This window comes from Periophthalmus magnuspinnatus, chromosome 8 (genome assembly GCF_009829125.3).
Source record: "Periophthalmus magnuspinnatus isolate fPerMag1 chromosome 8, fPerMag1.2.pri, whole genome shotgun sequence".
Lineage (NCBI taxonomy): Eukaryota > Metazoa > Chordata > Actinopteri > Gobiiformes > Gobiidae > Periophthalmus > Periophthalmus magnuspinnatus.
Window position 1 is genome coordinate 12,309,811 of NC_047133.1, and position 12,413 is coordinate 12,322,223.

General features: G+C 39.8%; 1 protein-coding gene across 1 annotated transcript in view; it reads left to right on the forward strand.

The window, feature by feature from the left end:
• The window catches only part of LOC117374768 (voltage-dependent T-type calcium channel subunit alpha-1I-like), a 240,336-nt gene that overhangs the window by 175,817 nt on the left and 52,106 nt on the right, over positions 1-12,413 (forward strand). Inside the window, exons 19-24 of the mRNA XM_055223783.1 lie at positions 875-998; positions 4,200-4,268; positions 8,696-8,874; positions 9,544-9,670; positions 10,643-10,768; positions 11,457-11,546. Coding sequence (XP_055079758.1) covers positions 875-998; positions 4,200-4,268; positions 8,696-8,874; positions 9,544-9,670; positions 10,643-10,768; positions 11,457-11,546 — 715 coding nt within the window. The remainder of the gene's footprint in view (positions 1-874; positions 999-4,199; positions 4,269-8,695; positions 8,875-9,543; positions 9,671-10,642; positions 10,769-11,456; positions 11,547-12,413) is intronic.

Below are 12,413 nucleotides of genomic sequence, written 5' to 3' on the forward strand. Positions count from 1 at the left end.
GATTCTCAAAATGATCCTCACATCATTTGGGTTGCCAGTACCAATGCTGAAATCCAGTTGGTTCAAGCCTGATCTGAATCATCACTACATAACCCCCAGCATCTGCAGCCAATCATAAATCAGTGCTAATGCGGCCTCTGCAGCTCAGTGAGAATGAGAAAAAAACTTGTATGTGTCGTCTATCTACAGGTTAAGGCTCTGGCAGCACAGGTTCAGTTGTGCCTGTAATAACTTTTTAAAATTGAATGCAGTTCCTTTAACCATAAACAAATATATTATGCCACCTTTGTCTATGCAATTAATTTATGTTTATCCAAAGAAAATAATTTAGAATTTAGAAAAAAATACCTCAAATATATTTATTCAATATGATTTTTTATGGGAAAAGGTGACATAGTTTCATGTTTTAATTCTACATGCATAGTCGTTTGTTGGTCCTGGTTTTATCTTTGTTATGTTTTGATTCACACACAATTTGACTAGCTAGAAACATTTACATTTCTACTTGAACAAACTTTGTCAATATCATATAAACTGAAATGAAAGTTAAAGTTGCTCTTGCTATATTTAACATCGTAAATCACATTTTTTATTCATATCGTGCCAACCGTAAAAAATGCTTGATATAAATACTCATTCCAATAAACACGCTCTCTCTTCTATATATACCATTTCAGCCGCAAACTTCCTCCACCCCATCTCCTCCAGCCGCAGCAGAAGCATCAGCCTCCTCAGCCTCCTCGGCCTCTCCATCTCCTCCTCTTCACCACCCATTCAGTAAACCACCTCGCCTCACCCATTTGTCCTTGTCTATTTAAACCGATCTGAAATATGACTATCTTTATTTCATATTCTATTTCTTGTTTCCCCATAGATTCCGGGTGATGTGCCAGTCCATCATCGCACATAAGCTCTTCGACTATGTGGTTTTGGCTTTCATTTTCTCCAACTGCATCACCGTGGCTCTGGAGAGGCCCAAGATCATGCAGGGGAGCCTGGTAAGCCACAGTCAAACACGCAGCATGTCGCAGTGGGTAAGGAAATAGAGAGGAAATACACAGAGGAAGAGTTATAGTTTATTATGCAAAAGGGTAACTAAGGTTTAACTACCATAGAACTGTCTAGTCTGTGCTGCATTTCAAAACAAATCAATGTCTTTATATGAGTTAATAGGTAATAACAAATACATAAAAAAAAAAACCAGAATGGAGACAAAAGTGAAGTGCATGCCATTTCAAAGGAGAAATTGGGATTAACCTCATGAATATCAGAAATAATAACAAATCAAAGGAAGATGCAAATAAATAGTCAGTCAGCTACATGTAAGCCCACTTTAAAGACATTTACACATGTGTTTTGGCTTTTTAAAGTGAATTAAAATTTACTTAAAATAAAAATCATTCAACTCTTTCAACACGTTTGACTCCTGTGCCCTCTTTAATATGTTTGGTCCACCTGGGTCATAACACATGTATATGAATGAAATGCAAATGCGTCTTGCCCCTGTACAGCTATATTGTTTAAACAGCTGTTGAGGTCAGAATAAGTCCACTGTGGACTGTCGGCATCTAATTATAAATGGTTTTACTGTCCAATTATCAGGAAGTCAGACCGCACCTAGTCCAGCCGTGACTGGTTTTGTTGAGGTGCGACACTCTCACAAGAACAGCGCTCTGCTGCTCTGCTGCACTGCTGCGGTCCCTGTCTTTGAAACTATAACTATTTATTTAAGAGAAAAGGCTTGCGGTGGACTCCTCTCGTAACTTGTAATTATATGAAATAGTTGCGGACACCGGATCTGCACCACACACAGTCTGAGCCCAGGGTTTCCATCATAGTAAACTCCACTCTCGTCTCTAAAAGTTGTGAATAATGCCATATAACTCATCACGGTGAATAATTAATATGCTTGGAAATCATAAGGTAAGTGAGGAATAACTTTGGACCCCTGTAAACTGATATGTATAATAATTATAATAATATGAACTAGATCTGTTTTTCACGTTTTTAAGACAATAAAAAACATGTGTAGTCTTAACCCTTGTTTTTAGATTTTACTGAACAAACACAGAAATGTTATCACACGATTTACCCCAAATTATACTTTTAGTATAATAGCTCAGATCACATTGTGGGCCTTTGTAATAGAGAAGCAAACTGAATGACATTTAGACTCAAATCTGTTGCATATTTTTGTTATAAAATCTAAAACTCATTACCACTTTTGAGTTGATGTCATTTAATCCCTGAACATATGTTTTGGTCTACTTTATTTTGTCTCCAGTGGCCTCCATTTTGGATTTTGAGCAGTTTGATGACATAGCAATTGTTACGGCCCCTGGCCTCCAGCTCCTCCTACCATGTGCCTCTTCCTTTTTTCTCTCTCTTCCTTCTCTCTCGGCTCCTTCCGTTATGCCCCGCAGCTGGCGTTGATTGACAGCCTACTCTACGTGCGATTGGAGGGGCAATCAAGGCTCAGCCAATCGTCGCCCTCCACCTGTGGCTGCTCCAGATTCAAAAGGACTCGCCCCCTGTTACTCCTGGCTGCCAGATTCTGTTTGTGAATCGCCATGCCATTTCACTGACTTTGTACTCTACTCTTAGAGCCTCCTTTTGTTGACTTTGTTTTTTTTTGTATTGTAATCCTAAATTGTTAAATGCCCTTCATTTCCCTACATAAAAGCTACTTATTTTATTATACTATCTTGTGTTGCCTTCCTTTTTTTCCCTAGGAAATGGTTTGTAACACATTGGGGGCTCGTCCGGGATCCAACAATCATTCCCGGATAATAAGTGGCCAAACCAAAATTAGCCAAAGGTCAGACAAAAATGAAGCGTCATTTTGACAGAAAGGCTGTAAAAGGCAAACTTAATGTAGGTCATGAAGTGCTCGTCTTTCCCATCCAAGGCCATGCGCTTTCTGATAAATTTTTCGACCCTTATGTGATTAAACAAAAAATCACTGACACTGATTACATTATTACTAGTCCAGACCGTAAACGAAAAATCTCGCGTCTGCCATGTTAACTTGAGGTAGATGCCAGTGCAGTTGGAGCAGGTGTGGTCCTACTGCAGGAGGATGCAGAAGGTGTGGACCACCTGGTGAGTTACTTCTCTCGCAAATTTAACAAACATCCGCTCAAGTATCCACTATAGAGAAGGAAACGTTGTCCATTTTGCTTGCTCTCCAGCATTTCGAGGTGTACCTTGAATCCTGCTCTCAGCCTGTCACTGTACTTATTGACCATAACCCCCTAACGTTTTTGTCATGCATGTACAAGCACAACCAACGGTTGATGCGGTGGACACTGATGGTGCAGGATTTCCACTTGGAAATTCGCCACAAAAGGGTTCGGAGAATGTGTTTGCTGATGCCCTGTCCAGAATGTAGGTAAGGCTATTTGGCAAAAGATACTTGTAACGTTCTGAAAAAAAAAAAAAATGTAATGCTCCAGGTCGTATCTTTATGGGGGGAAGTGTTACGGCCCCTGGCCTCCGGCTCCTCCTACCATGTGCCTCTTCCTTCTCTCTCGGCTCCTTCCGTTATGCCCCACAGCTGGCGTTGATTGACAGCCTACTCTACGTGCGATTGGAGGGGCAATCAAGGCTCAGCCAATCGTCGCCCTCCACCTGTGGCTGCTCCAGATTCAAAAGGACTCACCCCCTGTTACTCCTGGCTGCAAGATTCTGTTTGTGAATCGCCATGCCATTTCACTGACTTTGTACTCTACTCTTAGAGCCTCCTTTTGTTGACTTTGTTTTTTTTTTTGTATTGTAATCCTAAGTTGTTAAATGCCCTTCATTTCCCTACATAAAAGCTGCTTATTTTATTATACTATCTTGTGTTGCCTTCCTTTCTTTCCCTAGGAAATGGTTTGTAACAGCAATCCCAAACAAATAATGATAAGGTTCAACATTTGAGCAGTTTGGACGAGTTTATGGACATATTCCCTCAGTTTAATGTGTTTTTTAGTACGTGGCCCTCAATCTAAATCTGGTCTATGTCTACGATGTAAATGAATCTGAACCATTCAAGCTGTATGTTTCAATTCTGAAGTTCTTTTGTGTAGATTCACATTATAGAGTTTATTGTTTGCAGTGCGCCTCTTTTGCATTTACAATAGAACTCTGTGGTTTTACTATGTGATGAATAGCTGTTTTAACTCTTCCTGATTTGTTTCTCTCTCTCTTCTTTTTAGGAGAGAGTGTTCCTCACCGTCTCCAACTACATCTTTACGGCCATCTTTGTGGGAGAGATGACTTTAAAGGTAAGAGTTTATCACCTGTATCTGTTTTACAACGAGAGATCCTTGAATCGAAAGCACACATTATTCAGGTTTGCTCAGTGTTAATGCCTGTTCTGCACTGCAAAAGATATCTACATTTGTTAAAGGTGGACCAACTTTTCTTGTGGATAGTATGCGACACTATTCTCCATGATGATGTATTATTGCTTTGCTAAGAATGTTCCACTGCATGACATTAACCCGTTGACTGTATATATAAGTCGGCTGAGGAACTGCGCCATCATCCATAGCATTCGGCTCCAGCCAAATGACACCATCAAGGCTAGCGATTATAGCGGCTAATTTGGATATATTATTTGTAAATCCAAGCATGTGTATTATAGCAACCAATGAGCCAATCAGGAGCGAGGGTGTTGAAGGTAACGCTTAGCAATGCTGGCAATCAAACCTGTTGCTAACACTAGCGGAGGTGACCTCAAGAAATTCATTGGCCTGTTAGAAATGTTTATATATTATCTTGATGTAGAGGCAAAATAGTGAAATAAACACCAGGAGCTCGAGCAGGGGTCTCAAACTGAAATTAGCTGGGGGCCGCAGGAGGCAGAGTCTGGGTGAGGCTGGGCCGCATCAGGTATTCCAAAAAAAGCTTTGTTAAAATCTGCTCAAACATCGTCGCTGTTTTCGACATACATGAGGAAATATGCCAATTCTTGCGGATTTCATGGGTAAACATTATTATTTGTTGAATCTTTTGTGACAGGTCTGTTTTGGGTTTACTAATTTGGCAGAACCTTCTACACGCAACAATAAACTTTCATATTGTCCTGCGGGCCACAAAATATCATCTCGTGGGCCGCAATTGGCCCCCAGGCTGCGAGTTTGAGACTCCTGAGCTAGAGTCAGTGGAGCCAATTTGCGCCCGTGCTCACTACTTATTTTAAAAATGGTAGCAAGCTATATATACAGTCTATGTATCAAACGTATCTATCTTGGAATTTAAAGCTTGAAAACATTTCATGTAACATTTCCCTGAAAATTGATATGTTTACTGCTTAACTGTGGAAATTTCTAAGCGAAGCATCACCTCCATGGACACAAGCAGGTGTCAGACCCCTCCCCAGAGTGCATTGCTGTCTTTATTTATCTCCAGTCTGTTTTCCTTTAATAACTTGATCTAAAGTACCAAATAAATAATGTACTTCCACAATCAATTATTAACCTTTAGGAGCCACAGCCCTGTCAGCGCAGGGTCGTCTCCTTCTGGGGCTCTGTGTGGTGTGTGCTGCGGTTTAGCATTGGGGAACATATTAGGCAAACGTGATCTAATCTTGCTGTAATCTTGTTTCCTATTCATCGTTTCACAACTAAAGCCACAGTATGTCATTTTTTTGTCAAAGTAAAGACAAAAGCAAAACCCTCTGTGTTGATAGCACTAAAAAAAACTACTACTATACTGTGAGAGAGCTTGCTTCTCCACAAACCTGACTCTTGGTCTGCTTCTTTCCATGGAAATGTTATTACTTTGGCTAAAATCTTCCACAATATGGTATAAAACCTATTTATATCCCCATCTAAAATGTTCCAAAGTACGGTTTTAACTCTCTATTTGATAATTTGGTGTCTTTAAATGAATTGTACATACGATTTAGATTGTAAAATAAATAAACATGACCTAACTTTTTTCCCAAATATGAGGTAAACGGGTTCAAATCAAATATAGCTTTTTTTAAAAGCCAAAAGTAAACTCTTGTTTATTTATTTTTTTGGCTTTTACTATAGATCAGACCTGGACGACTGAGGGATTACACAGACATACTTTACCATAAATTTCAAGTCCTATATTACACAGAATTGATTCCTGTGAGCTTAAAGACATGTTAAAATGTTGTTACCTCCTCAAAAACAAAGTTGTGTTTTGTTTCATTCACACATTTGAGTAATACTGATTTATTAGGCTGTCTGCAACCCTCAAAGCTGGAGTTAACAGCTACATTTTATCTTAAATTCAGTAAAGATTGGCAATTCCACAGCATAAACCTTTCCAAATGATTCTAGTGAAGGTGTATGGAGTTTAAAAACACAGTGGAGCACTTCCTGTATTACCACATGACATCACAAGGTGGAACTTGAGAGAAGAAGTCAGCCCAAATATGCAGAGTATGTGTCGTGTGAATGAAACAAAACACAAGGTATGTTTTGATGAGGAAACAACATTATAACATCAGAAAGATCAGAGAATAGCGTAACGTGGGCCCTTTAATAACAACTCAATGGAGACTAGCAGGTGGTGGGCCCTTTTTATGGGATTATCTAAGTAATATAAAGACGCCAATTTTCCCTACAGTGGTTCACTGTCTGGTCCTCTGTCGTGGTACAGCATGTTCTATACGTGCCTGATTATTCCTGCTTTAGCCTGTCATGTTAATCCCATGTGGGCTGCAGCGTTTTCATGTTCACATCCCAATTCAAATTCACATGATTAATGATTTATTTTCAGAACACATACGCCCGCAGCTGTTTGTGACATAGAATAATGAATGCATGACAATAATTACATGCACTTTATCCATCACTTTGATTAGAGACCGCGTTGGACCAAAGTGACTGTTATAGATTTCATGCATGTTCAAGTGAATATGACAGGTACTTAAATCACTAAAACATAGTTAGCATGATTATATTTAACATTTTATATAGATTTATTTTTTTGATGAAGTTCATAATTTTACTTCCTTGGACATGGGAAGCTGATACAACATACGTACAGATAATCCTATAACTGTTACCTTTCAACCATACTGTTTACAAGGGCCAAAACTGGTCTAAATTGCAAAAAGTTATGATTCGAAAATATGTTCCTTGCGCATAAATAGCTGTGTCCCAATTCAACAGCTGCATCCCTCGAAGGACGCAGCCGAACAAAGCTGCTTCTCTGCATAGCCTCCGTGGACTGCAAAGGCAATGCCGAAACGGGACAGGTGTAGCCCATACGGCTGCTTTTGTCGCCTAGGAACTGAGACACGCTGCTAATGCTAACACAACACACCAAGATTGCGCATTGGTGATCAAACTTGGACCTTGAGTCCAAATCATGATAATAAATCTGTCGTAATGGCAGGTGTGGGTGTGGACCAAGGAGTGCAGACTCGGGGCAAGTTCAGTGTTTATTCACAATTGGTGCAGAAATACAAGTCAATAGTTCATAAGTCACAAACGGGGAGCAGGGAGTGGGAGGCAGACCAGGCGGGCGTAGTGCAGAGCGGGGACGGGAAGCCAGGACCAGAGCGAGGACAGGAGCGAAACGAGATCAGGGCGAGCTGAGCAGGAGTAATCCAGAGAGCGGGATGCAGGGTGGGAGACGAGGAGCAAGCCGGAGACCAAGACAGGACAGGAGGCGAAGACAAAGGGTGGACTGTACCGGAGCTGTGGTGCAGAGTCAGGAGCAGGAGCGAGTGGGAGAGCAGGAACGTTGACACGCGGACGGTCTGGCCCGAGACAGTCCTGGAAACAGGGAGAAGACAAGCAGGAATACGCGGACGGTCTGGCCCCGAGTGTCTTCTGTAGAGCCCTCAAATACTCGGCAGCAGGTGGAGGTAATTGCGCTAATGCGCTCCAGGTGTGCACGGGAGGAGAAGGAACTCCGCCCAGCTCCAGGCTCAGACAAGTGAGGGAGGGGAAAGCACACAGGGAGACAGATACTACAGGCATCATGACAAAATCTCATCCAAAATGAAAACTAGACTGTTTAACTTTTGAAAAAAAATTAACAAAATGGCTATACTGTATTTCTGGGCTAAATCTAAAATAGCCTAAATTGTTTTAAAGTTCCAGAAAAAGTATTAAAATATGTCTCATTAATTTAGGGTTTTCATATTGACAAGCAATTACGTTTATATACAGGGTATGCATTTAAGTCAGTTTATAAAGGTAAAGATCTCTCCTTTAAGAAAATACTGGAAATACTTTATCATGAATGTTAATAGTCAAACATTAAACCCATTACAGACATAAAACACATCACTGTCTCTGCATTTTGGACAGAATTTTCCATGTTGATGACATAGGTAGATATATTTTTGTATTTTTCTTTTCAACTATTTTCACAAACTGCCACTTAACCAATGTAAAACTATGATAAATATTTACCACATGTACTATCCCACCAAATCAAGTCATAATTACAAAAACATGAAAACACATTTATTTATTTATTTATTTATTGCTTGTCTGTATCTGGTTTAGTCCTGTTGTAAGTCTAGTTTTGTCTTGGCCCTTGTTGTACTTTAGATGTATGTGTAAACATTAAGATAAAATGCAAATGTTTTCAATGTTTGTTTTTTTAAAAATCAGATCTGATGACAGAGAGAATATATTCGCTCTATCGCCTGATTGTGATTGGGTGGCGCCTTTACTACCTGAGATCACATTACTTTCTTACTTTTTCTCAGGTGGTGTCCATGGGCTTGTACATGGGGGAGCAGGCCTACCTGAGGAGCAGCTGGAACATTTTGGACGGCTTCCTGGTCTTTGTTTCCCTCATCGACATCGTGGTGTCCATGGCGGGAGGGGCCAAGATCCTGGGCGTCCTTAGAGTGCTTAGGCTGCTGCGGACACTGCGCCCACTCAGGTATGGGCCATAAGGGAAATTCCATTGTAGAGGCTTTTTTTTTGTTTGTTTGTGTGCGTTTTTTATTTTATTTGGTAAATAGTTGCATTTTTATATAGTGCTTTTCCACCTTCAAGGCACCACTCACTGGGTGTAAGGTGGGTTAAGTATCTTACCCAAGGACACAACAGCAGTGTTCATTTGTAACAGCTGGACCAATGAATGTTTATGTCAAGAGCAGCTTCAGATTAAAGGACGAACAACAAACAACTCACCCAACTGAGCTATTGTCACACTTTTGATGTTTGATGTTTCAAATTGAAAGATACATTTTTGTTATTCGTTCAGTCTGTACAATTTGGTCAATATTATAAGTATAGTGTATATAAGTATATTAAGTATTTTAATACAATAAAAACATGTATTGCGATTGCTACATGCAGTCCACTCAAAACACAGATTCATATTCTGGCAAGTCAGCACACACATATGATCCAAGACTACAAGCAGCAGTGGACAGGTTTTGAAGGTAAGTGTTACAAGAGTAATTACATGTTTTGCCATTTGTTTTTTAGATAAAGTGTTTAGAGCCATTTTGCTATTTGCACTCTCAAATGATTTGCCTCTAATTTAGTAACAAAAAAAACCAAAAAAAAAACAGTGAAAGACAAATTGTACTGTGGTTTCCAGGGTGATCAGCCGAGCCCCTGGTCTGAAGCTGGTGGTGGAGACCCTCATCACGTCTCTCAAACCCATTGGAAACATCGTCCTCATCTGCTGCGCGTTCTTCATCATCTTTGGCATTCTGGGAGTACAGGTAGGAACACCAGACCAGGCCATATATGCAACCAAACCTAGACTAGACCAGAACTAAACCAGGACTGGAACATGAAGAACATCAGGAATAAACCAAGATCAAATCAGGACAAGAATGAGTGCAGCCTTGGACACAGACAAATGAATAGTGAATAGTTTAAAAGTCCATTATAGTGAATTGACTTTTGCACACCTAATCTTTGGTATTGTTTTGTTTTCAGGTTAGTTTAGCATTAATAATCCATTTGAATTCTTCCATTTTGAAATTTGTTCTAATTATTATAAACACTTCAAAACATGAAAGCCCAACCGTGGAACTTTTTAGTAAAAAAAAACAAAAAAAAACAAACAGACTGTAATAAAAGCTTTTCCTTTCATTTTGCATGTTACTGCACTGATAAACAAAGAAAAGATGTGTCCTTACTCCTTACTGGACTTGCATCTCCACAAACCTAACTTTTACTTGGCTTTGAGGAGGGTGTCTACCTACTTGTCTTTATAAAAATGTTCCTTTGACACTTTCATAAAGATTCCACACTGTAAAATCCCCCCTTTTACTTAATTTATAAATGTTTGCACTTTGATCCAGGCAGGCGGATGTTAGTGATGTGAAGAGAAGGAGATGGAGAGGCTGAGGTGGCTGATATTTCTGCTGCTGCGGTGAAGGGAAGTTATGAAGGGAGAGAGTGTGTTTATATAGATGGCTTGAGAGGTGATTGGTTGAGAGGCAAAGTTAGCAGGCTGTGATTGGCTGCTAGCGGCAGGCAGGTGACAGAAAGTAGGGGACAAAATGCAGCCATACAGACATTTTCAAGATTTTTTGTACAATATTTGCAGTAATTGTGTTTTTATTTTTCAGTTTACACTTCATCCTGCTCATTATTTTTGCTTTCCCTCCAATAAACACCAGAAAACACATTACTATCCAGCCCAATGTAAAATCATTGCTGTTTCTTTGTCCTTTTGCTGACAGCTTTTCAAAGGCAAGTTCTTCTATTGCTTCGGCCCGGACACCAAAAACATCACCAACAAATCGGACTGCCTGGAGGCCAACTACAAGTGGGTCCACCACAAGTACAACTTTGACAACTTGGGACAGGTTGGTATTGCACTATTGGCTTTCTGTGTACTGTCAGTTACTGTTACTGCCGCTGGTTCTGCGGAAAATGGTTGTTATTAAATAGCAGAGGAGGGTAGAGTAGCCAACATGTGATCTAAAAGTACAATATTTGGCATTATTGAGGCATTGTTAACTGGACATAGTATGCAAAAAGAGCATTTAACCACATTATAACAGGCTCTATGCACAGCAGCATGCTAGCTAGCTCACTGTGTCTCAAAGCTGGCAGAAAATAAAACATAAAATAAACAACAATTGAAATTCAAATAAATTCAAATAAATACTACCCAATTATTTTATATGTAAAATACTACTATATATGTTTGTGGCATTGTTTTAATGTTTATTAATTAGCATTAGCTTTAGCATTGAGCCACAAACATCTTTCTTTTGTAAACACAGAGGTTTCCTCCACTGAAGTATTCATTTTATTTGTGTAGTGTTTAACATGTTGTCAGTGACATCCACCCACAGTTCTCTCTCCGCAGCCTTATCTTAGTATTTATTCAATTTAGCGCAACTCGGCAAGAACTTTAGAGATACAAAGAAGCAGTGACACTAACTGTGAGGCTGCCGGGCACTGTTAGCTACTTTGGCTGTGGGTGGGACTTCAATATTAAACTTAAGATGTACTTCTTCACAGTTTGTCTCCTCTTATCCCATGCAGGCCCTGATGTCTCTGTTTGTTCTGGCCTCCAAAGATGGCTGGGTGAACATCATGTACCACGGACTGGATGCTGTGGGAGTGGACCAGCAGGTGATTAAATCTTATGGGGCATTAAGTTTAAAAAAATGCTGTTTTAGTTGAAAATTCAGAATATGAACCTCAATTTGGGTATCTGTGTAATCCCTCAGTCATCCAGGTATGATCCATAGTAAAAGGAAAAATTCAAATCTGTCAACTGGACAAAGGGTTTTATGAGTGAAGATGTTTTTCTGCTCATACATGCCACTTCTTCAGTTCTGGTCACATTACTCGTGGACACTGCCTTATATCTATCTGAAAGGAGGAGTTAAGTACACGGAAACTAACACACCTGTTGTTTACAGTTTCTGTTGTAGGCTAGGTCTAATGAGTTACACTAAGTGAGAGCTGTGCCAAGTCATATTTTGCATAATTATTAAGGCCCTTAATGGGTTCTCTCACCCTATCAGTGTACTGGCAAGCACTGTTGTGATAACTTTGGCTGTGGTTGTTGAATTGCCATGAAAATTGATACATATGTGTGTCATCCTGATCGGATCAATTTTGCCAACATGAAAAGTTTTGTACACACTGAGCATGATTCAGAAATTGACATTTCCATTAGTATCTCATTATTTGACCCTCGTCCCACTCAGAATCAAGGTGCAAACAATTTTGACTTCAGTTTGTCGTTTCTCTGTACTAACCCAAATTCATTTTATAATTTCCCCACTTTTAGCCCCTTCCTCCTTGACCGCCACTGTCACCCTATACAAAACATTCTGTAGTCACATTTGGATTCAAGCCTGGAAAAAAAGATGAAAGTCACAAAAATGGTTTGGATGTGCTGCTAGTGAATATCTCTTTGAGTCTGAATGGTTGGAGTAAAAGAAATATTTCTGAGGGCATTCAAATCAGAAGTGCTATATTCCTACGCAA